General features: G+C 37.9%; 1 protein-coding gene across 15 annotated transcripts in view; it reads left to right on the forward strand.

Moving 5' to 3' along the window:
* The window catches only part of CDHR2 (cadherin related family member 2), a 68,005-nt gene that overhangs the window by 39,512 nt on the left and 5,962 nt on the right, over positions 1–22,531 (forward strand). For all 15 annotated transcript variants that reach the window (XM_039356721.1, XM_039356714.1, XM_039356720.1 and 12 more), the window contains 18 exons: positions 63–152; positions 4,831–4,956; positions 6,930–7,073; positions 9,263–9,338; positions 9,974–10,080; positions 10,249–10,479; positions 11,586–11,741; positions 13,302–13,469; positions 14,045–14,106; positions 14,225–14,468; positions 16,864–17,103; positions 17,339–17,408; positions 18,628–19,236; positions 19,874–19,945; positions 20,366–20,415; positions 20,555–20,706; positions 21,701–21,803; positions 21,894–21,982. In XM_039356721.1, coding sequence (XP_039212655.1) covers positions 63–152; positions 4,831–4,956; positions 6,930–7,073; positions 9,263–9,338; positions 9,974–10,080; positions 10,249–10,479; positions 11,586–11,741; positions 13,302–13,469; positions 14,045–14,106; positions 14,225–14,468; positions 16,864–17,103; positions 17,339–17,408; positions 18,628–19,236; positions 19,874–19,945; positions 20,366–20,415; positions 20,555–20,706; positions 21,701–21,803; positions 21,894–21,982 — 2,789 coding nt within the window. The remainder of the gene's footprint in view (positions 1–62; positions 153–4,830; positions 4,957–6,929; positions 7,074–9,262; positions 9,339–9,973; positions 10,081–10,248; positions 10,480–11,585; positions 11,742–13,301; positions 13,470–14,044; positions 14,107–14,224; positions 14,469–16,863; positions 17,104–17,338; positions 17,409–18,627; positions 19,237–19,873; positions 19,946–20,365; positions 20,416–20,554; positions 20,707–21,700; positions 21,804–21,893; positions 21,983–22,531) is intronic.

A 22,531-nucleotide genomic window follows, 5' to 3' on the forward strand; every position in this document is an offset into this window, starting at 1 on the left:
TGTTACTCTTCCTTCAACTCACTCCAACCTTCAACTCTGCAAACTGATTAACTTTGTTCCAGAACACAAAAAATGGTACTCCGATCTATAATGTGAGAGCTGTGGATATTGACAGTGAAGATGCTGGATGGGTATCCTATAAAATTGAAGAGGTGAGTGGGACCCTACAGTCACACTGAAGGGAGGATGCTATACTCCATTTTATATAGCAAATCCTGGCAGATGCCGTGTGAGATGGAAATCCTATTCAAGGCTGTCCATTGCTGGCATGGTAGTTCAAAACCTGGCACCGTTTGCATAGGGTCATTTATACATCTATCTGTGTCTGGGCGTTCAGCCACCAATTTGACTTTCCATTGAGAAGAACTGTCAAACTATAGATCACATGGTGGCCAGCTTGTAAGCTGAGGGCATATGCCAGTCCAATATCTGATTATTTTTCACATTAAACAATGCTGTACTTCAATGGTTAGATGGCTTAAATATTGTTATCTGAATGTAGATCTTTTAAACATTCATATTTTACTGTGTTTTTAATCTAGACAAAATGTTAATATATATTGTAAGTCCATGCATGATACATCATATGTCAAATAAATAAATAGCACTGAGTGTCCTAAGACTGGCCTTTTGTACATATTCTAAGTAATGTCTGCCCAGTGGCCCTTGTGCAGAAATAACTTCTTAGGATTGTGAATTTCCCCATTTAATGCATTAATTTAATACATAAAGCCGCCTGTAGCCATCTTTCTAAATGTAAAAAGTTGCAGAAAAAGTGCACATTTCTTTTTTGGAAAACACTTCTGAATAGAATGTGTGTTTCTGAGAATTCCATACAAAAACTGTACTGTAGTTACAACTGTAGAAGGTGCTTACAGCAAGGAGGATAATTTACACAGTTATACTGGAGAATTTTGGTTAATATTTCCCTGGGAATTTGCATGAATGAAAAATGGAATTCAAAAGATGTTACAGTTCTTTGCCATTTCCGCCAAATAAGCTACTTTAAAAAACCATTCCTGCAATGTAGGCAAAGATTCCTTCTTCCAATATTGTCCAACTAACAGCCTCGCGGCTGTGATCAAGTTTAACATCAATACAACCTCCTTTGTATCACAATCTGTAACAATACCTAACAAAAATAATTGCGGAGTGAATTTTACCCTCCTTCTAAAAATTCTCTGGATATTCCACCATATTTTGATCCAAAATGCTTTTATCTCTCTGCATGACCACAAAATATGATAATAGGAAGCCTCCTTATAACCACATCTCCAGCATTTAGGTTGCACGTCAGGGTACATGTAAGACATTTTTTGTGGATCAAGGTGCCATCTATAAAACATTTTATAAAAATTCTCCCTTAAATTCTGTGCTTGAGTAAATTTGACATTTCTCACCCAAATAATTTCCCAGGTGTCCAATGAAACTGGCTCACCAAAGTTCTGCGCCCATCTAATCATACAATCTTTAATTAGTTCCGTTTCTGAGTCCCATTCAACTAAAACCCCATAAATTCTCTTAATGTGGGTTTGTCTTTGATCCTTCAGTTGCTTAATAAGATTTTCATCTTCTCTAAGAAAACCCACCTTACAATCCATCTTCCATCTATCTAGTAGTTGCATATATTGGAACCAAGAATAAGTAAAATTTTCTTGTGCTAATTCTTCCCGTGATTTTATTTGCCAGTTTTGTCCATCCCATTTAAGTAACTGTCTATAAGACACCATATCCATTTTAACCCCTCTTTTTATTCCTTCTATCGCATGCCAAGGTATAGCCCATAATGGTACTTTAAAATCACTTTTATAATCTTTTCTCCAAATCCTAAGTAAAGAAATTCTTAAAATATGAGATTTAAAAGCCCAATCTATTTTTTTATTAAATATTAAATAGGCATGCCACCCATAAAGTAAATCCCATCCCTCTAGATAAAGTATCTCAGAATTTGTCAATTTTACCCAGTCACTAATTAATGTTAAAACCACCGCATCATAATATAATTTCAAATTTGGTACCTTGAGTCCGCCCCTCTCACGGAAGTCTTGCATAATTTTGAACTTAACCCTTGGTTTTTTCCCTGCCCAAATAAATTTATTGAGACCCTTCTGCCACTCATTTAAAGTAATCTCATTTTTCAAAATTGGTAACATTTGAAACAAAAAAAGAAACTTGGGTAGAATATTCATTTTTATCACTGCAATTCTTCCCATGAGGGATAATTGCAGCTTTTCCCAGTTCTTCAAGTCTTTCTGTACCCCGACCCACAACCTTTCATAATTGTTTTTAAATAATTTTGCATTAGAAACAGACAGCATCACCCCCAAATATTTTACCTTATTAACAATCTCAAAACCCGTCGAGTTAACCAAAATCTGCTTCTCCTGACTCGACATATTTTTAGGTAAAATTTTAGTCTTATTTACATTAATCTTAAAACCCGAGACCAAACCATAATGGTGAATCAACTGTAATAAGTTTACTACAGAATAATCAGGTTGCGACAAAGTAACAACCAAGTCATCCGCAAAAGCTCTCAACTTATATTCTTTTTTATTAACATATATTCCTTTAATTTCCTGAGACTCTCGAATTTTAATCAATAATATTTCCAATGTTAAAACAAACAACAATGGCGATAAAGGACACCCCTGTCTAGTACCTTTCTCTATTGTGAAAACCTCCGACAAACCTCCATTAACAATAAGTTGTGCTGTTTGTTTTTGATATATTACCTTAAGGGCTTGTAATATGTTTTCACCAAAATTCATTTCTTCCATTACTCTTAGCATAAAATGCCAATTCAGTTGGTCAAATGCTTTTTCAGCATCTAAAAATATGAGCCCTGCAGAAACTTGGTTGTTCTTATCTGAGTATTCTAGTAAATTAATAATTTGTCTAACATTGTTTTTCATATACCTTCCTGTTATAAACCCTGATTGATCTTTATGCACAAGATGATGCACCACCCTCATAAGCCTATTTACCAAAATTTTTACAAATATCTTATAATCCACGTTTAAAAGAGATATAGGCCTATAGTTTTTTGGTAAAGTAAGATCTTGATCCTCCTTTGGAATCAATGATATAAAAGCACTACGCCATGAAGGAGGAATCTCTAAACCCTGTAGGATACCATTAAAAAGATCATTTAATGGTTGAATCATCTCCTCCATTAAGGCTTTATAATAAACAGCTCTTAAAGCAACAAACGCAAGAGAAGTTTTTTGCTATCTGGGACAAATGGATAAAATTTATACAATTTAGATTGGGTATACAAAAATATTATATAGCCTTTTCATAAGTTTTATTTTTATATATATTATAGATATCTTTTTTATATATATAAATATAGAGTTTTTAATTTAATTTTTATTTTTTTTTTTATTATTTCTTAAGCCTATATTCTGCTCTGGGAAGCTCAGGGGGGGGGAAGGGAGGGTTTTTGGGAGGGGTGTGGGGTGGGGTTTTTTTTTATATATGTATTGTTTAATTTTTTTTTTCTCTTTTGTATATGTTGTTTTTTGTTCTGTATTGTTCTTGTTTTTTTTGTAAAATTTATAAAAATTTTAATAAAAAAAAAAAAAAAAGATGTTACAGTTCAGGAGTTTCAAAAGTTAATTGGAAGTGAAAATATATGCAGATGTTTAAAGGTTGTTACTTTTTAAAATTGTAAATGGAATCTTGATGAAACATTTTCTGTTTATAATTTACAATTTAAAAAAGTAATGACCTTCGAACATCTGTATATATTTTCATTTCTCATCATACAACCACAATTGGGACCAGAAGTAAGGCAATTGTTAAGTGAACCCCACCTAATTTTTCACCTTTTTTTGCCATGGTAGTTAAGCAATCACTGCAACTGTTACATGAATCACACGGTCGATAAGTGAATCCAGCTTCCCCCATTGACTTTGCTTGTCAGATGCCAGCTGGATAGGTTGGAAATGGTGATTATATGACTCTGGGATGTTGTCAGCATCATTACTAGATGCCGTATGCTTGCTACAGAAGCTGAGAATTAATCTGACCACTGGTGAAGGTTATTTTACCTGTTGACTCTGTGTGATGTAGATAGATATACTTTCTTCCCCCATCAGCTAATTAATAATAATAATAATATAACAACAACAACAACAACAACAACAACAACAACATAATAATAATAATAATAATAATAATAATAATAATAATAATAATAATAATAATGTTGGAAGGGACCTTGGAGGTCATCTAGTCCAACCCCCTGCTCAGGCAGGAAACCCTACACCATTTCGGACAAGTGGCTGTCCAGTCTCTTCTTAAAAACTTCCAGTGTTGGCGCATTCACCGCTTCTGGAGACAGGTTGTTCCACTGGTTAATTGTTCTAACTGTCAGGAAGTTTCTCCTTAGTTCTAGGTTGCTTCTCTCCTTGCTTAGTTTCCACCCATTGCTTCTTGTCCTGCCTTCAGGCGCCTTGGAAAATAGCTTGACTCCCTCTTCTTTGAGGCAGCCCCTGAGATATTGGAACACTGCTATCATGTCCCCCCTCGTCCTTCTTTTCGTTAAACTAGACATTCCCAATTCCATCAGCCTTTCCTTATATGTTTTAACCTCCAGTCCCCTAATCATCTTTGTTGCTCTTCTTTGTACTCTTTCTAGAGCCTCAACATCTTTTTTACATCATGGTGACCAAAACTGGATGCAGTATTCCAAGTGTGGCCTTACCAAGGCATTGTAAAGGACTTGTCACAAAGTCCTTTACAATGAGGAATGTCTATTTTATTCAAGGCAAAGTGCTTGTGCTTTATTACTGTTCATGTTTCTACCATGGGTCTCATTTACAGGTCATTCCAAACAATGCAGAGAATCATCAGCTTTTTATCATTCTGCAAAATGGCACCGTGGTGTTGAACGGCTCACTCAGTTACAACAATAAGAGCACTTTCTATCGAATCAAGATCTTTGCTACGGTGAGGCTCAGCTAAGATAAGCAAGGAAGATTCAGAGGCAGGGATGGGATGATAATTTCATTTCTGTGGAGAAGAAAAATTGTGATTAATTGCCATGAATAAGGCACTGTGCGTAGTAGCTTTCAACTGGGTTCTCAAGGATTTATATTGGTGTTCCAACAGTTAGTCTGTGAGTGTGCTAAGAGTGCAACTCCTAGATTTCACATGTAGCATGGGGTTGTCTGGTGAAAACTCGTTAGGGGATTCCAGCATATTTCCCTATCCCTTGTATAGCTTGAGCAGATTTATGGAGATATGACTAACAGTAGGGCAAGAACTAGATGGGATTATGTAATATGTTTTGTTAAGCATTCTGTCAGCAGTTCAGTTCCTGGATTAACCAACTCGGATTAGGAAGCAGTGATGGAAAGGCCCTGTTGCAACTGAGGCTGCCCTTCCTCCTCTTCTTTGGATCTTATACCATGGTCCGCTCACCAGTAGCCAAGCAGGTGCCTGGAATGCAGAATCACAGAACAGATCCATCAACTTGGAGCACACTGGGAAGGGCTCTTTCCTGCTTCAAAGCATCGATAACTGAACACAGCAGTTCAGGGGTTGTTATTAAAATCATCAATCTTGAGGAAGCCAAGGATGACATTGATGATATCAGCAGGAAATAATGGTTCTCAGCCATTGTGATAGTCCTTATGTCACAAAAAATGTTGTGCCACCCATTTGAAAAGCACAAAGATGTGGATAATAGAATATTTAGGCAGGGGTTTAGCCCTGGATTTGTTCTGTGCTGGCCATTTGATGATTTCTAGATCTGTAGGATATTAAAGGAGATCTTGAAAGGTCTCCACCAACTTCAGAAAAAGTTTAGGGAGCCAAGAAGAATGAGATTGAAATTGTAAATAACTATCCCTCTAACTCAGGGGTAGGCAACCTTGGCTCTTTCATGACTTGTGGACTTCAACTCCCAGAATTCCTGAGCCAGCCATGCTGAGGGGAAAGGGAGAAGTTTCCAATGCTGGCTCAGGAATTCTGGGAGTTGAAGTCCATGAGTCATAAAAGAGCCAAGGTTGCCTACCCCTGCTCTATCTGTATCTGCTTCAGTTTAAACATTATTACCATTTTTGTTTTTTTAAAAAAATCTGTTAAACTACACAAACCATTCTTCTTTTGGTTCCCCCCCCCCGGCATATTTCAGACAGCTAGATTATTGTTATCTTACATTGACCTTGGTGATTAAAAATCTAAACCAATACATTTTTAGATATTGAATTGATTCTAATTATATGGAAAACTTTGTTTATCTGGCAGATGTTGCATTTTAATTTAAATACATATTAAGAGGAGTAATATCCTACACAGGATAAAGGTTTTAGAGAAATTGTGTTTTTAAAACACTACAGCCAAATGTCTAAATATATTTTTAAAAATTTGTTTGGAGGAAAAAAGGGAAGGGACAAAGAAGACAAATGCATAAATGCTTTCACATAAAATCAATTATTTGTCCTTTCTAATTTAGTTATCTACCTGAATAGCCTGTAGGTCTGAGAAAGAATATCTTTCAATTCTTGATTTAGATGATTCCAAGAGATGAGTTGAGATGAACTCTTCCATATTTACATAAAACTAGTAAAAGCCAACCTATCAGATTATTTTTTCTACAATGGTATAATAAGATCAATTTCTAAAATCAGTGATTTAGATAGGAATTTTAAAAAGTGTTTAAAAATGCCTCCATCACCCTCAGTTCTAAATTTATGATTCAGAAGAATTAACACTATGAAAGAAGAACTTGAGATCTGGATATTTATTTAGAAAAAAAAACTCAGGTGTTTTCAAGGGATTTTTTATGGAAATGCAATCTCCTAGATACTCTAGGTGTGTTTTCGGCTACATTATAATACAGGGAATCATCACAGTACTATCATAGATAGGTAAAATGTCAATTCAAATGATTTATGGTTGCTTCTCTTGTATTTTAGGACAATGGAGGAAAGTGGCATGGTTCTGTTATCTACCACAATAATACAGCCTATCTATCTGTGGCAGTTATTGATGTTGCAGATCTGGATCCCCAGTTTTTGGGAGAGCCATACATGGCCTCGGTTTCAGAGAACTGCCCTCTGGTAAGAATTTTCTCACCTGTATATGACAAAACCCAACATCTTTCTTAGATACATAAACTTTATCACTTTTGTCCCCTTCACATGTATTTTACCTGTGTGGGTTTATCTCTGTATCCTCAAAGTGAATCTATGTCCTTCCTTGCAATCTGAGTTGAGTAAGCAAGAACAGAATACGATCATACGGATCCTATCTCAATTACTCCTACAAGGTGGATTATGAGTGGTAGACATGTTCTGGCCTATTGAATACCTTATTACTGATACCAAACTGACCTTGGTTTTCAAATCTTTTCCTACTAAAATTTCCTACTAAATCCATTTGGGGGCTAAGGATAGTAAAATGAGGGGATGGCACGGAATCTAAAACATAGAGGCATAATATTGAAAACCTGCATAATGTGAAGATATTTTCTTCTAAAATTCCTCTGTAGGTAGCTCCACAATTGCTATTGAGAAGATTCTGTCTTAATTTCTAGAGGTAGGGAGATTCCCCTTCCCCCAAATCAAAAATCATAGGTTGATACAAAAAGTTGTCCTTCCATTTAGGGTTGGGAAACAGCCAAGCAGTCTCATACATAGTTGCAAGCACCTTTAAGGAGTTGCAGACAAGAGCCACATGAGTGCCCTTATGTGTTGCAATAAAACACCTTTTTGCCTTATATCTAAAGGGGTGCACACTACCACCTCATTTATCCTAGTCCTATACCATGTTAGTTTTCATTGGAGCATGGAAACTATTGGAATGTCAGCGGCATTAATCCAAGTCTGATGTAATGTGCAGCTCATTGTGCAGTAGCTGAAGTTTATAACCACCTTTACACATAACTCATCAAAGCATGAATTACTATAGTCAGAACTTCTTTCTACAAGATAAATTGCACATGTCATATCAGACAAAGATATACAAATATCCCAGTCTTCTGCATGTTGTGATCATCATCAGTGGAACCAATGTATATTGATTTCCAGTGACTACCATAGCACTTTATACTCAGCTGCAAAGTTCAATATTGTAGTATAGCATCTGATCAGAACAGCCTGGGAGGAAGAGGAAGATTTTTAAAAAGAAAAATGGATATTGTGAATCACATCACTCTAAGACCTTACTTTTAAAAAAAGACAGAGGGAAATTAATAATTATAACAGGTGGTGAAAGCCAGTTCTGTATTTGTGAATCTTCATTTTGCCTTTGTTCTTCCCTTGAGAAAAAAAAATGTTACATGAGACAAATTTCTTGTGTCTAATCACACTTGGCCAAACAAAGTATTCATCTTCTACCAGTTATTTGGTTTAGCATTTTGTATAATCCAAAGTGAACACACTGAATACATGCTTGGTCTAATTCTCCCTCCTGCAGCCAACCTATTGACATCTTTAAGTTTTGAACATCATCAATATCTGCTCTCAATATGAATCTAAATGAAAGCACATAGTGTACGGATGATTTCATGCTGAATGATGATTTAAAAAGCAGCCAGAGCAGATTTCTGAATCCTTTTCCATAGCTTCTTGTCCCCTAGAGATCAAGATAGAATTGCCTTTTTAAATACCTGAAATTATTTTCCTGAACAGCAATGATTTATCTAGAAGGTGGATCTCTTTATCCCTGTCAACGCTGTGACAATGGATGTCACTCTGACAACTGAAAAAACAGCAGCCATTTTTTTCTCATGCTTTTAATGTGCCTTTCTTAGAGTTCAGATGTAGAAGGGGGATGGGGTAAATGCCTGAAGGTTTAGCTAGCCATACAATGTAGAAGTGTGGGAACTCAAGGACGTGTTTTGATAAGGTTTTGACGGGCTGAAAGGCTGGAGAGGAAAGCCCATGTTTTGTGCTACTTGAGGAATGTGGTTTGTGACAGCTGTTGTGGGGTGGGAATTGCAATTTGTTACTTGTATCTGGGAGGAGGGAATCTCATTCTTGAGTTCAACTATGTAAGTGCCGATACTTTGTTTCCTAATAAAATGTTCTTTAAGGAAGAAATCCTTGCCTTGAAGTTCTTATAACTGGTTTCATCTATAGGAACCATGACAATCCCCTTGCTGGAATATTGTTTACCTTTTTATTTATTTCTTTATAAAGCTAGAACTGTGCACGACTGCAAGGGTTGATGAACACATTGGCAAATCAGGTTCTCTACATACTGTGGGGGTACAAAATATATCTTATTCAGGCTTTTTTCCTTCTAGGGTACTTCTGTAATGACAGTGTTGGCCATTGACAAGGACAAAGATGTGAATGATATAATCCTTTACAGTATCATCAGTGAGTAAAGAGTCTGGGGAAGAGGGATATAAGGTGTGCAGACAAGATCAAGTTTGTGATTCCTGTTGTCTATCACCATGAAATTAATTATGCATACACTTCTAATTTTTAATTATTATATTGATACTTTATGTCTACAAAATTCATAGCAAGACCCCCAATCATAGCTGATGTTCAGTCCTTTTCTGACACATTATAACAGAAAGCCTGTCTCTTATCACATTCTTCCCAAATTGCCTTCTTGGCTTCCTTTGCATTATAACTTTTCCTACAGTCAGATAGTGCCTTCTATGTATTTTGAACTTAAATTCCCATGATTCCTGGAGGACACTAGACTGCTTATCCATGCAATGGACAGTTCCAGAAATTGTCTCATCGTCTATTCTTGACTATGTTGGATGACTGCAATCTTCAACTTTTTCTTGCTTCTCTCTCCCAAGAGCTGGAGGAAGAGGATGTCAGAGAACCTGCTTGAGGTTCTATAACACACCAAGTGGTTAGAGAATTGTTTATACAAAAGCACACCCTTTTCCTGAGGTCCAAATTAAAAACAAAACACAATGATCATCCTTAGTGAAAGGTTAACTTTTCCAACACCGCTGAAAAGATGTTTTTCTGGTTATCTCCCTCTCTAGATGCCAGCAGCCTGTTTACAGTGAACCAGTCTACAGGAGTCATCACTGTGAATAGTAACCTGGACCGAGAAGGTGTACCAGGTGAAGAGGTGCAATTTCAGATTGTTGTGAGTAGCAGAGCAGCCCTGAGAAATGGTTGGTCTATGTCCTCCTCTACCCCTGCTTTTTTTCAAAGGTCTGATGGTATACGAAAATATTTTAGTATACCAAAGCATCAAATTACTAAATTAAGTAGATCTATTAAACTAAGAGATCTCTCTTGCTTCAATGGACAGGCTCGAGAAAAGAACTTGAACATTTACCATCAAGTGGCAGAAGTGAGCACCCAGGTGACCATCCATATCACCGATATCAACGATAACAAACCTCAGTTTTATTTATGCACGGATCCTCCCTGCAACTTCACAGGCCCTACAGAGGTCAATTTTTCAGGTCAGATTGAGGAACATGCTTCTGCCAGAACACCTGTTGCCAACCTCAGTATTGTAGCCTATGATCCTGACAAGGTGAATGTGTGAGGCTTTTGTTAGCTTTTTCTCTTGCCTTTGCTTCAAATGCTCTAGGTGGAATTACATGGTGGATTCCTATAGTGTAGTTTATCCTCACAATACTATCCCTGCAAAGTGGATTGGGTTTACAATGACAACTGTGATTGTCCATCTGGCAAACTTAGCCTGCTGTTTCATTCATTGAAGACTAGGAGTTTGAATTTGGACTAAAGGCAGATTTAAATTATTTTGACCAATTTAGCACATAATATGATTAGGGTAAGCATTGGATCTGCGTAGTGTTTGAATTGGAGACCATCGTGAAATAACTGTGTTGCAAACTAAATTAGAAAGTTAAAAATTATTAAACCCTTGGAAGAAAGCAATAGCAGAATATTTCAATGCTTTGCCAAAAAGCCTTCATAAGGTATGTCTATGAAGTCAGTAGGACTTGAGTTTGACTTAAAGAAAACTTTGTATCTGAAAAATTCCTATAAGTGGAAAATTGTGTGTGTGCCTGTTTGGGGCAGTGAAACCCATATATCTCTTTAATTGCTCTGAATTATGAACATATTTCATATCATCCCATTGAATTTGCCAATACAGAATCTAATCCCACAAATGTGCTGAAAAGACTTAAGTGTTGTATTAGGTCTGTGTTAGCTGAAATGAAGTCATTTCAGTTAAATGGTAAGGGAATCAATAATCATTTTTGCCAGCAGTAATTTCTCTCTTTTACCTGTCTTAAATATAGTTACTGAATGTCATTTGCATTCAGAACACAAGCTAAATGTTCAACTAATTACTTTGTCTCATTTGATAAAATATTTTAATGTGCTTTAATTTAACATTGAGAAGTATGTCAATGTCAGTCCAAGATCATTACCCTTTTGCTTTTCTAGGAGATTGTTACAAAAATCTTGTTTTACAACTGAAAATGTGCAGCTCCAGAAAAATTCAGGAGTAAATGCAGGCAAATGAAACAAAAGAAAACCAATACACTGCTATCTGCTATTTTCTATTGCCAAAAATCCCAATCAGCTGTCACTCTCCTGGCTGGTACTAAAGGATTCTCCTGGTTGATAGTTCTTTCAGAATGTCCTGGTTTTTTTCCTCTTGAACAGGGTCAAAATGGTACTTTCCAGCTCTTCCTAAGAGGTCCTGATGCACTGGCATTCTCAGTGTCACCCAGGCAGATTGTAAATGAAGGCACTGTTCAAGTGCTAGTGAGAAATTCAAGCCTTGTGGATTATGAAACTATAACTATTATGACTGTGGAGGTGAGAAAAAGAGAAGGATGGGAAAGATCCTTTGATTGAAATGTATCCAAAATCAACTTTTTAACATTCTTCCCTCTGAGCACTGAATTACCCCTTAGATAGCTTTACTGTAGGTGATCTAAGTGGGAAACACTTGGTACATTTGCATCTATAGTACACTCTGCAGATCTCAGATTATGTGGAAACTGGTTCTACTATGAACTGTGCAACCAAAGTATCCCCATCTAGCTGCTGCCAAGGATATGGCCGTCTCTTCTTCACAAATGTCAAGAAATTATCTATTATTAAATTTATTTGCTGCCTATCTTGCCTTTGGCTACTCTAGGCAGCTTAATAATCAATGTAGATCTGAACTTGGGAATGGGAAGGAATGATGAGCCATTAAGCAGAGACTTTAGTCCTGAGAAAGAAGAAAGCACAAGAAAGAAACTCAAAACAATTATGTTTAGATTCTGTTTGGTATACGACTGAGCAGAGAGAAACTGATTGGCTTCTCTAGATTCTTCTATTCCTTTTGATTACAATTCTAGCCAGTTACACAGCATCTCTGCTGTTTTTTGATCTTGCTTATCTCAGAGGGCTAACGGGCTAAACCACAGGTCGGCAACCTGCGGCTCCGGAGCCAGTGCACTCACAGTGTTCTCCGAGGAGCTGAAAAGCTTTCTGGACGGAGCTCCTCCCTTTGCTGCGTCTCTGCAGGAAGCAGGAAGGGCAGGAGAGAGCTAGCTAGCCCAGCTAGGCTGACTCAGGAATTCTGGGAGTTGAAGTCCATGAGTCATAAAAGAGACGAGATTGCCCACCCCTAGCTTGTTGGACAACAGCTTGAAGCTTGCCAGGTGAGCAGCAGATAGGAGGGGGGGGGGAGAAAGAGAGAGAGAGGGAGGGAGAGAGAGAGGAAAGAGAGAGAGAAAGAAAGAGAGTGGGGGAAGAGGAGTGGCAGACCAAGGGCAGATAGGGAGGGAGGGAGGGAGAGAGACAGAGAGAGAGAGAGAGACCCTTTTGACATCTAAAATGAAGATAACACTGTATATATCCTTTTTTTACCTGTGTGTGTATGTAATTTTATTCTCTTAAAGCATTCTCTTGGTGATCATTGTTTTAATGGTATGGATATTCCCAAGAGTCATATTTTTACTTTTATTTTTAATGTGTGTGTGTGTATGTATGTATGTATGTGTGTGTGTGTATTACACACACACACACACACACACACCTATAATAAAGGTAAAAAAGGATATATGCAGTGTTATCTTCGTTTTAGATATCAAAAGCGTTTTGCGGCTCCCGGTGTTTTGTTTTTGGTGGGAAACAGGTCCAAGTGGCTCTTTGAGTGTTTTGGGTTGCCTACCCCTGGGCTAAACAATGTGCATGAATTCTGATGGACCTGCCTGTTTCTACCTGAGACAGTAAGATTCATCCTGAAGGAAATTATGAATATTTATTTGTTCATTCATTCATTCATTCATTCATTCACTCACTCAATTTCTATGCCACCCATCTGACTGATACAGCGACTCTTATACATAAGTTTGGTAATTTGATCCTTTTATATGCTAACAGATTGTAGCAAATGATACTAGAAGGACAGTGGATTGCTGCTCTTTTGCCACAGTGACTATCCATCTTCTTGACGTCAATGACCACAGGCCTGAATTCAGACAGACTGACTACAAGCTTTCTGTATTGGAAGAAAGCCCACCTGGTTTCATTGTAGCTTCTAATATCACAGTAAGAAACCTCTACGTCTATTTGGGCTCCTGGTGTTAAAGATGATGGAAATAGAAAGGCCTATTATCTCTATGACTTCATGGCTGTTTTCCACCCATAGGCTATTATGCTCCTTGTTTCCCCACAACCTGCATATTTTTTGAACCTTCCATTTAATCATGTCCAATTCTCTGGAAAAGTCCCTGCAGTTTTCTTGGCACGGTTTTTCAGAAGTGATTTGCCATTGCCTCCTTCCTAGGGCTGAGAGAAAGTGACTAGCCCAAGGTCACTAAGCTGGTCTGTGGCCCAAAACAAGACTAGAATTCACAGCCTCTTGGTTTCTAGACTGATGCCAACCCCTACACTAAACTGGCTTTCTATCCTGCACATAGATTTATTTTAATTTTTCTTCTATAAATCTAGCAACAACCTATTTGGCCTTAAGGCCTGCTTTTAATCCATTCAAACCAATCACAGTATTTATTAGTAGAAAGGAAACCTACTTATATCCCAATTCTCCCCTTCCTGAGCTGCAGACTTCAAGTCCTGAAGAACTTATGATAAACAAATGGTTTCTTCTATTTGTTTTTTTACAGGCCACTGATCCAGACAGTGGAAAGTTTGGAGAGATCACTTACCAATTACTGCCTAAGAGCATGTAAGTATATACAATACAGTAATTAGCAGAGAGGAACAGAAAGAGAACGTGTCAAGATTTTCTTGCTAAGTGAGTGTGATCACACAATTAAAGATATGCTTGTTTAACTGTTTTGCAGCCAATCAGATTTCACTGTGAATGAAATGAATGGTACAATATTTGTGGCCAATGGCAGTAAAATAAATTGGGGGATCCGCCCTACCTATTATGCCACTTTGCAGGCAATGGACGGTGCTGGGCTGATTGGTTCTACCCAACTGGAGATCGCAGTGATTGACATCAACAATAATCCTCCGGTTGTGACAGGTTTCTACAACTTCATGGTCATTGAGGGCAAAAGCATTGAGCCTATCTGGATCCAGGTAAAGCTAAAATGCCAGCTTCCTTTGTTTACTGGAACATTTCCCAAATTAGACTAACAGGCATTTTCAAGCAAAACAAAAAGCAATAATTTGCTTCGTAGAAGAAGTAATAATCTAATCATAGATTATAAAGTTGGAAGCTTACCTTTGAAGCTGAGATTATTTCACCAAATTGTGAATGTCCTGTTTCTTTCCAGTCCTACTCCAAAATTAAGTTAGGGCCCTAAGACTTTCTAATTTATTCTAATATACAATATTACCTTTGTATACAGCCATATGATTGCCATGGAGAATGGGAATGTGATATTCTAAGTGTTTGTGTTTTTTTAAAGATGGAATTTTCAATCAATCTAGATATAGACAGGAAATTCAGAATGCCACAACTATAGCTTATTTAACTGCTGGGCTTAAAAGAAATAGGAATTATTTACATGCAAACGAGAACCCATAGTGCACAAACCATTTATATGCATAGGTTTAAAACAGTTGTGGGATATCCACTTATTTAAGATATAGACTGACTTGTAGAATCCTTGGTGCTCTCTCAGCATGGTTGTTTGCTTGCTGTCAGACCTGCCCCAATCTATTCTCTCAGGAAAGTAAAACTTGTGACTCCATTTGGTTGGAGCACAGAAACTTTTACTGAAAGAACCTGGTTGCAGTAAAGTCAGGTGGAATCTGGTGTTCCCGCACAAAATACAAAGTTATTCTTTTCATTTCTCATTCCCTCCCCCCATGACCAGTCCCTTGGCTAGCCAATGCAATGCCGGTAAGATGTTTTGAGAAATTCTGAGGTGTGAAACTGGTTAACATTCCATTCTCAGGATAAATGGCCTTGAAGATCCTGGTACAAGTCAGTTTAGTGGTGATCTGGTCTTCTTCTGTTGTTACTCCCCCTACCTGTTTCCCATGTTTGAAGTTACAGCAATAGCACTCAATAAACCCTCATCCTCCTTCCTCCCTCCTGCCCTAATGGCAGGGCCACAGCAAGGCACACTGGTGATGGTGGACCTAACACTTGCAGACATTTCATCACTCAGCTAGGTAACATCATCAGTGCAAATCAGTGTGGATTTTGCTCCTGGTTTATACACAGTATCTTCCCCTGCCAGTTTTGGTGGATTAGGTATTCCAGTTCCTTAATTAGGTATTGTTTTCTGCTTGTTTGTTTGTCTGGTATTGGTCCTTGCTTATCTATGTTTTGGTTGGAGAGGATGTGTTTTGTTCTTTTTGTTTCCTTCTTTGTTTTTTTATTGTCTCTTTTGCATGCTATGTAAATATGGTTTATCATTATGTATCTATTGATGACTGATTTTTCTGAATGCAAGCTTCCAGGAATTCCCTAATGGTTTTGGATATGAATTGGCCTAAGATGTTTACAGTTCCCAGGTTAAAACTGTGGTTGAGTTTGTTATGTGTTGTGAAATTAAGGAATTGTCATTGTGTCTTCTGACTACTAGTTAGTGTTCATGGATGCACTCTGCTAGTCTTCTGCCTGTCCATCTTATATAGTGACTGTTAACAGTCCTTGCATTGTACATTGTAGATAAGTCTTGGCTTTTGTTTTGGGCTTCTGGATGTTTTGATTTAGTTAAGATGTTTTGGAGAGCTTTAGCTGGTTTGTGTGCTACAACATGCCGGGTAGTTGTAATAGCTTATATTGGTTATAGCTGAGATGTCTTTGATATAGGATGGTATTTTCCTTTTCATAATCTGTGCTGATTGTGCCATAGTGGTTGTGCCATAATGAACAGGCAGTTTTAGATAAAATTGCATGGGTATCCATGCATTACATTGACTTGGAAAATACTTTATTTTTTGTGGTTGTTATTGCTAGTTCTAAATAAATAAATAAATAATGTGGTTGTTAAAGAACATCCTGGGTTGGGGAGTCAATAAGTCATAAGTGATCTTGGTTGATGTAACAAAATGTTAAGCAGAATCAGACCTGATTAGCAGTTAGATGGTCTCTCTCAGAGAGACCACAAGGTTACAGTTTAGACTGTAACATATATATACCTGCCATAGAAAAACGTGGGAAGCTGCCATACAAGGTAAATATAGGATGCTCATCCTCATCTCAGTGTAAGTCAACTTTCCCTAATCGGATACTTCCTTGGCATATTGAGTGCCTAGTTTTGCTTCTTCATTGACCAAATGTATGTAAAGGTGATCCAGATTGAAGAAACTACTTGGATAAGCAGAGAAACATATCAAACCCAAAGAAAAGAAATCCAGTTGCCATGATTAAATTTCCAGACAATTCTACTTGGATGATTGAGAATCTTTATCAATATATTATCCAGTTGAAGAAGTTTAATCTTACTCATAATATTGACTGGAACAAGGAAGAGTAAGAAGTAAGACTATTTTTTTTTTTCAATTCTCTTCCCAGGCCACTGATCAGGATAACCAAGAAACCAATAATAGCCGCTTACATTTTGAAATTATGCCTGGCAACTTCAGCAACAACTTCACTATTAACCCAGATTCTGGAGAGCTAGTCAGCAAAGGGCCCTTGGACCGAGAAGCTATTCCTGTGGAGCTCAATGGGAAGATAGTGGTGACAGTACTTGTACAAGACCTGGGGATCCCTCAGTTGAATGACACTGTCAATGTCACCTTCACTGTGGAGGTAATCCCACTGCTCATTGCCAGGAGTTTGGATAAAGAGATGGTGGTAATGTAAAGTTCTTACCTAAATTCTACTTAGAGAAGATGCTTAGTGGAGAAGGGGGCATGTGTAAAATACTCCAGAAATGAAATTTGCTTTGATTTTGCAGATGGATAATTTTGGTAATGGGGTTACAAATTTAACACTCTGTCTACCATTTTATATGGCATAATAACATAAATACTTCTCTCCTTAGGACAAAAATGACAATGCACCCAGCTTCAACAGTTCAAATTATGAGTTCTCTATTTCTGAAGGCTTGCAAGGTATGATTTATTGAATCTCTTTGGCACAGACTGGAAATGAAACTAGAAATTATAACATATCTTGGAGGGTAACGTGAAGCAAAAACCATACCTACTGAGATCTCAAAAATCCAAAGTGAGAAGCTAAACAAACCACCTACAAAGCTCTACTGGATCAGATGAAAGCATTCTAGTCAAGTATTCTTTTCCCAAAATCTACTCAGATGTCTATATCAAAGCCGGAAGTTGGACATGGTGTCACAGCATTTTCATGCTCTGGTTCATAGATAGCTATTATAGGAGCAGGCAATATATAGGTCTAAGGATCAGCATTCATTGATTGCATTATCTTGATAGTTTGGGGAGAGGAAAATCTCCCAGGCATTTCATGAAAATCTCCCAGACTAATCTTACTTCTTATCTTTTCTTGAAGAGGAAGTTCTAGAGCAGTGTTTGTCAACCTTGACAATTTTAAGGCATGTGGACTTCAACTCCCAGAATTCCACAGCCAGCAATGCTGGCTGTGGAATTCTGGGAGTTGAAGTCCACATGCCTTAAAATTGTCAAGGTTGAGAAACACTGTTCTAGAGAGAGTCAGATGATATTCTTCTAAAGTTTACCCAAAGTTTTAATATATGGTATTCTGTGCAGATCTTAAGGGATAAGATGATTAATAATTGTTCCTAATAATGCATTTAACATAGGGCTGCAGATGACATCCCATCGTATATATATGACTGGATCTGAGTAGTCGTCTTTAGCTTTTTCTTTACTTTTCAGCTTTTCAGCTTTGATTTGCTACTAAGGGGTCTATATTACAATTTTCATGTATTGGCAGACAGACAAATGGCAGACAAGATTGTTGTCACTTTTCTCACTTATGGCCGAAGAAACTAGGTGTGCTTTGTGAACCAAGTCAAGGGTTAAGCAAAACATAAGGATTTGGCAACCTGTGCCAACCAAGTGATTTATGTTTTATAAGATTATAACTGGCATCTTCAAGGCCAATCTAAAAGGCAGTTTAAAACACCAAAATCATGCGTGAAAGAATTCTTAAGAATCAATAGTAGGAATACTAAGTAATTCATGAAACTGGAGGTAGAGGATAGCATTTGCTTGATTGGGGCATTGCCATTCACAAGGGAACTGTAGACCTCTACTATTATGATCTGGGTGGAGAAGGATGGTATATGTTTAATCTTGCAATTATTCTAATTTTAATATTCGAATTATATCTTAGGTGCCTTTGTGGGAGTTGTGGAAGCCAGAGACGCTGATCAAACAGAAATTCACAACCGTATTTCATTCTACATTAATAGCAGCATAGGCTCAAACAACTTTCTGATTCGCTCCAGCGCCAAGGGATCTGGCTGGTATCAGGGCACATTGTATCTAGACATTGCTCTCGACTATGACCAAATGCAGGAGAAGTTCTTCAATCTGATTCTACGGGCTGAAAATTCGGACTTTGGGGAAAGAGTGGAAGTTGCCATTGCCATGGTGAGGGTGTATGTGCTAGATGTCAATGATGAGTCCCCAACCATTCTACCATCTCCGCTAGAAAGCATTCATGTTACAGAGAATGAGAAACTACATCAGTTAGTAGCTGTGCTGGAGGCTACTGATAAGGACACCAACCACTCATTAGTATTCCAGGAGTTGGCTACTGCATGTTTCAACAGTGCAGGCAGTGCAGGCAATATATGTCAGCACTGGTTCCACCTGTCAGCCAATGGATCACTTTTTGTGAATAGTTCAGATATTGACTATGAACTGTGCACCCAAGTGGAAATCACACTGCGTGTTAAGGATGAGTTCACTGCAGTAGGAAACCCCTACAGTAGAAATGGTAAGATACCTGTATGACACTTGCTTTCACACTTTTTCTCTCCTGTGCAATGTATACCCTTCCTCTGCCCTACTTTTCCTTTCTACTAGATTTTTTTTTAATTCCAAAGGAATAATTTATACGTTTATAACTATGCTCACTCGAGCTGTCTTCATCAATACCTTCATAACCCTCACCTGCTGGCTTCCAGATGTACTAACCATGTTACGTTTGGATAATGAGAGTTGTAGTCTGGCACATCTGCAGGTTGGAGAAGGTTGGTACTATTGAATGGAGGGAAGATTCGGCCATTGCTTGACTCCCTGCCAGAGGAGAAAGGGAGCAAGTGAAAAATGTATCACAGGCTTCTTTCTCTATCTCAGTATATTTGTGTATTTGTCTTATTTGTGTCTTAGAAAAGTAGCTGCAAAAAAGTATAACCACAGGTTATCTGCTCCTAACAATTTCATAGCTGGAGGAATATCAGCATTTGCACTGGGATATTTTATATAAATGAGAAAGCAACACCTGCTATTTGTGGGAAATGTGACTAGATCTACTTGAACAGGGCTATGGCTCCAGTGTGCAGGTTCCAGGAAGGCATGCAGAGCTGTCTTCATCAATGACTAGAGCCTGTCTATTTGTGGCTTTTTTGCAGAGACTCTGGTAATCTTAATTGGTGATGCAAATGACAACGCTCCCCAATTTCTTCCTGTTGATGACACCTTTGGTAAGAACAGAGTTGTAAGACAGTTGCAACCATGGTATACCTCCCTGCCCCCCTAATATATAGGTGGTAGTGTGTCAGACTGCTTTAAGGATTCCCTTCAGCCTGTCTTAGTTGCAGGGGCATCCATCTCTATCCTAGCTGATTGCAGTTCTCACAAAGCTTCTTTCATCACATCACTTCCTCCCATGTATGCATTCCTCTTTATGTTAGCCAACCATAAGGGGAACATTCAGCTTTCTAGCTAGGGCAGAGTAATGCCATATTGGCAGCCATTTAATGGGTATTGGTTGAGCATGTGCTTGGGAGCACACGACGACAGCTTCATTATAATGTGATTTTATAGTGAGCCTTACAGCAGAGCAAGACTCATTGTCTTTTGCTGTTTGGATTTACTGATCTGTATCTGGTATTTCTTTGCAGTAATAATCCCAGAAATCTCTCCAAGAGACCTGCCTGTGGCTGTGGTCAAGGTAAGATTATACAGAATACCCATTTAGCTGCACAGATTTCCTGGAATTTCTTTTAGAAACTAAATCGGATGCTCACAAACTGTGTGACAGGGTCCGATAATATTTCAAAGTCCATCAATATTTTTCACCCCTCTTCCAGGCCAAGGATGCCGATTCAGATGAAAATGGTGTGATCACATTTAGCATCTCCGAGGTAGTTTTCATCGAGGACAATGGAGGTGAACAGAAGTTTTCTGAAGTTTTCAAAGTGGCAAAAACAATAGAGAAGGGCATCTCTGTTGGAAGCATCCAGTAAGTGATGGAGTTTCCTTGGCTGAAAGCTTTAAAAATGCTGCCTTATGGTTCTGGTCACATTAAGTAAATGCAAGGCATGCATACTAACAACCCCATTTGTGACCTGATCCATAAGCTCTTGAGGATATTTGGATAGTTATGTTCAAAAGACCTGTTTAACCAAAGGACGTTGCAAGACGAGGAGATATATGGGGAAAGCTGGCTTTTGCACCAATATATTGCTCCAATGCTTTATTTCCACACACATACTTTGAACATATATATAGGGCTCACTGGGGATCTCTATTGGGTACGGAGAAGGAGAGCTTTGCTTTCTAGCACATTTAGAAGCAACTAAATAGTAGAATTTTAGATAATCACTTAGCTATTTAAGGTTCAACGGGGTTGCGGGTCCTGGGTTTCCTAGAACAACTTCAATTTGGTGCTCTCCAGATGTAGTTGCATTACAGGTCCTGAGGGGAGATGATTAGGAGAGGCTGTCATGCATGCTGAGTGACCATCTGGATATAGTTAGCATAACACACTAAACCCAGATTAGAAAATTGCAATCACCATGTTCACATGGAATGCTTTTGCCCAAATAATAAGACAGATTATGGTTTAATAGTATAATGTAGCTCATACAACATAGATCACCATCAGCTGGGTTCTCATAACCCACTGGACAGCATTTTATGAAATCTAATTTTACTCTATCATTTTCTGAAAAACAAGTTTCTAACTTATTGAAATGTTAACAACAGGATACTATTATGATGTGGTCTTGGGCAACATCCAACTTTTTCTGATGCTACAATAAAGATTCCAATTTAGCAAATGCTTTATTTGGCTTTCTGATGAACTACCCTGAAAGTTGAAATAGAAGCATGAAAGCTACCAATGCAGAAATATTTCAAGGTGGAGGTGGAATTGGGCAAGTCTACTTCAGAGTAGTGCAGAGTTTGAGCACGAACACACATCTCTAATGCTGCAACACCTTTTATTCCTACAGAATAGCAAGCAACCTTAATAGCGCATTGAAAGGTCGATATCAGGTGAAAGTGGAAGCCAAAGACAATGGAACTCAAGCCCTAAGCAATTTCACATCATTGGATGTAAGTTTGTTGTCCCTCCCGACCTACTTCCTTCAATGGAATTTTCATAATGTCTGATCTCAGAGAGCAATCATTTCTCTTCTTCTCCAGATCTTCAGTGTGGATCGGAGTTACCGTATAAAACTGAAATTTGATAACTCTTTAAAGAAAGTGGAGAGTAATTCAAATGAAATCAAAAGGTATGACACCTTTTCACCTATCACTAAGTATGATGCTTCTGTCCATCTTGTTATGAAGAGCAAGGCAAAATACAATGTCAGTTTACAAATAAAGTACAAAGAAAGCAGTGCATCACATGTGCACTCATGTAGGCATTGATTCCATAAGTGAAGATATGCCATGTAGCTTTGGCAAAGCTGTTCTTAAAACAAATGCTAAATTCACATATCACGCTACACCAGATTTGCTTAGCTCTGGTTTACTGAATGCACCACAATTTACTAGATTCCATCTAATGTGCTAAGCTATAGAAATTACAATGTGGGACTCACACAAAATGTTGAGCCAAAATCAGACAAGGCACATTATGCCTTAGTACAGTGTGTGAAGAAAAGCACCCAAACATATGCAATAAAAGTAAACTGTTACTGCTGTGGTTGCATCAATTTCAAGGACCTAAGATGTTAAAATATTTGACAAAGATAGAGTAGCAGGCATTTTGTGCATTCAGGATTCTAGAGGTTTCCTGCTCAGCATTAATGTCTTATGACTGTCTTGAAATGTTTACT

This window comes from Crotalus tigris, unplaced genomic scaffold (genome assembly GCF_016545835.1).
Source record: "Crotalus tigris isolate CLP2741 ecotype Arizona unplaced genomic scaffold, ASM1654583v1 scf7180000018829.1913635, whole genome shotgun sequence".
NCBI classification, from domain to species: domain Eukaryota; kingdom Metazoa; phylum Chordata; class Lepidosauria; order Squamata; family Viperidae; genus Crotalus; species Crotalus tigris.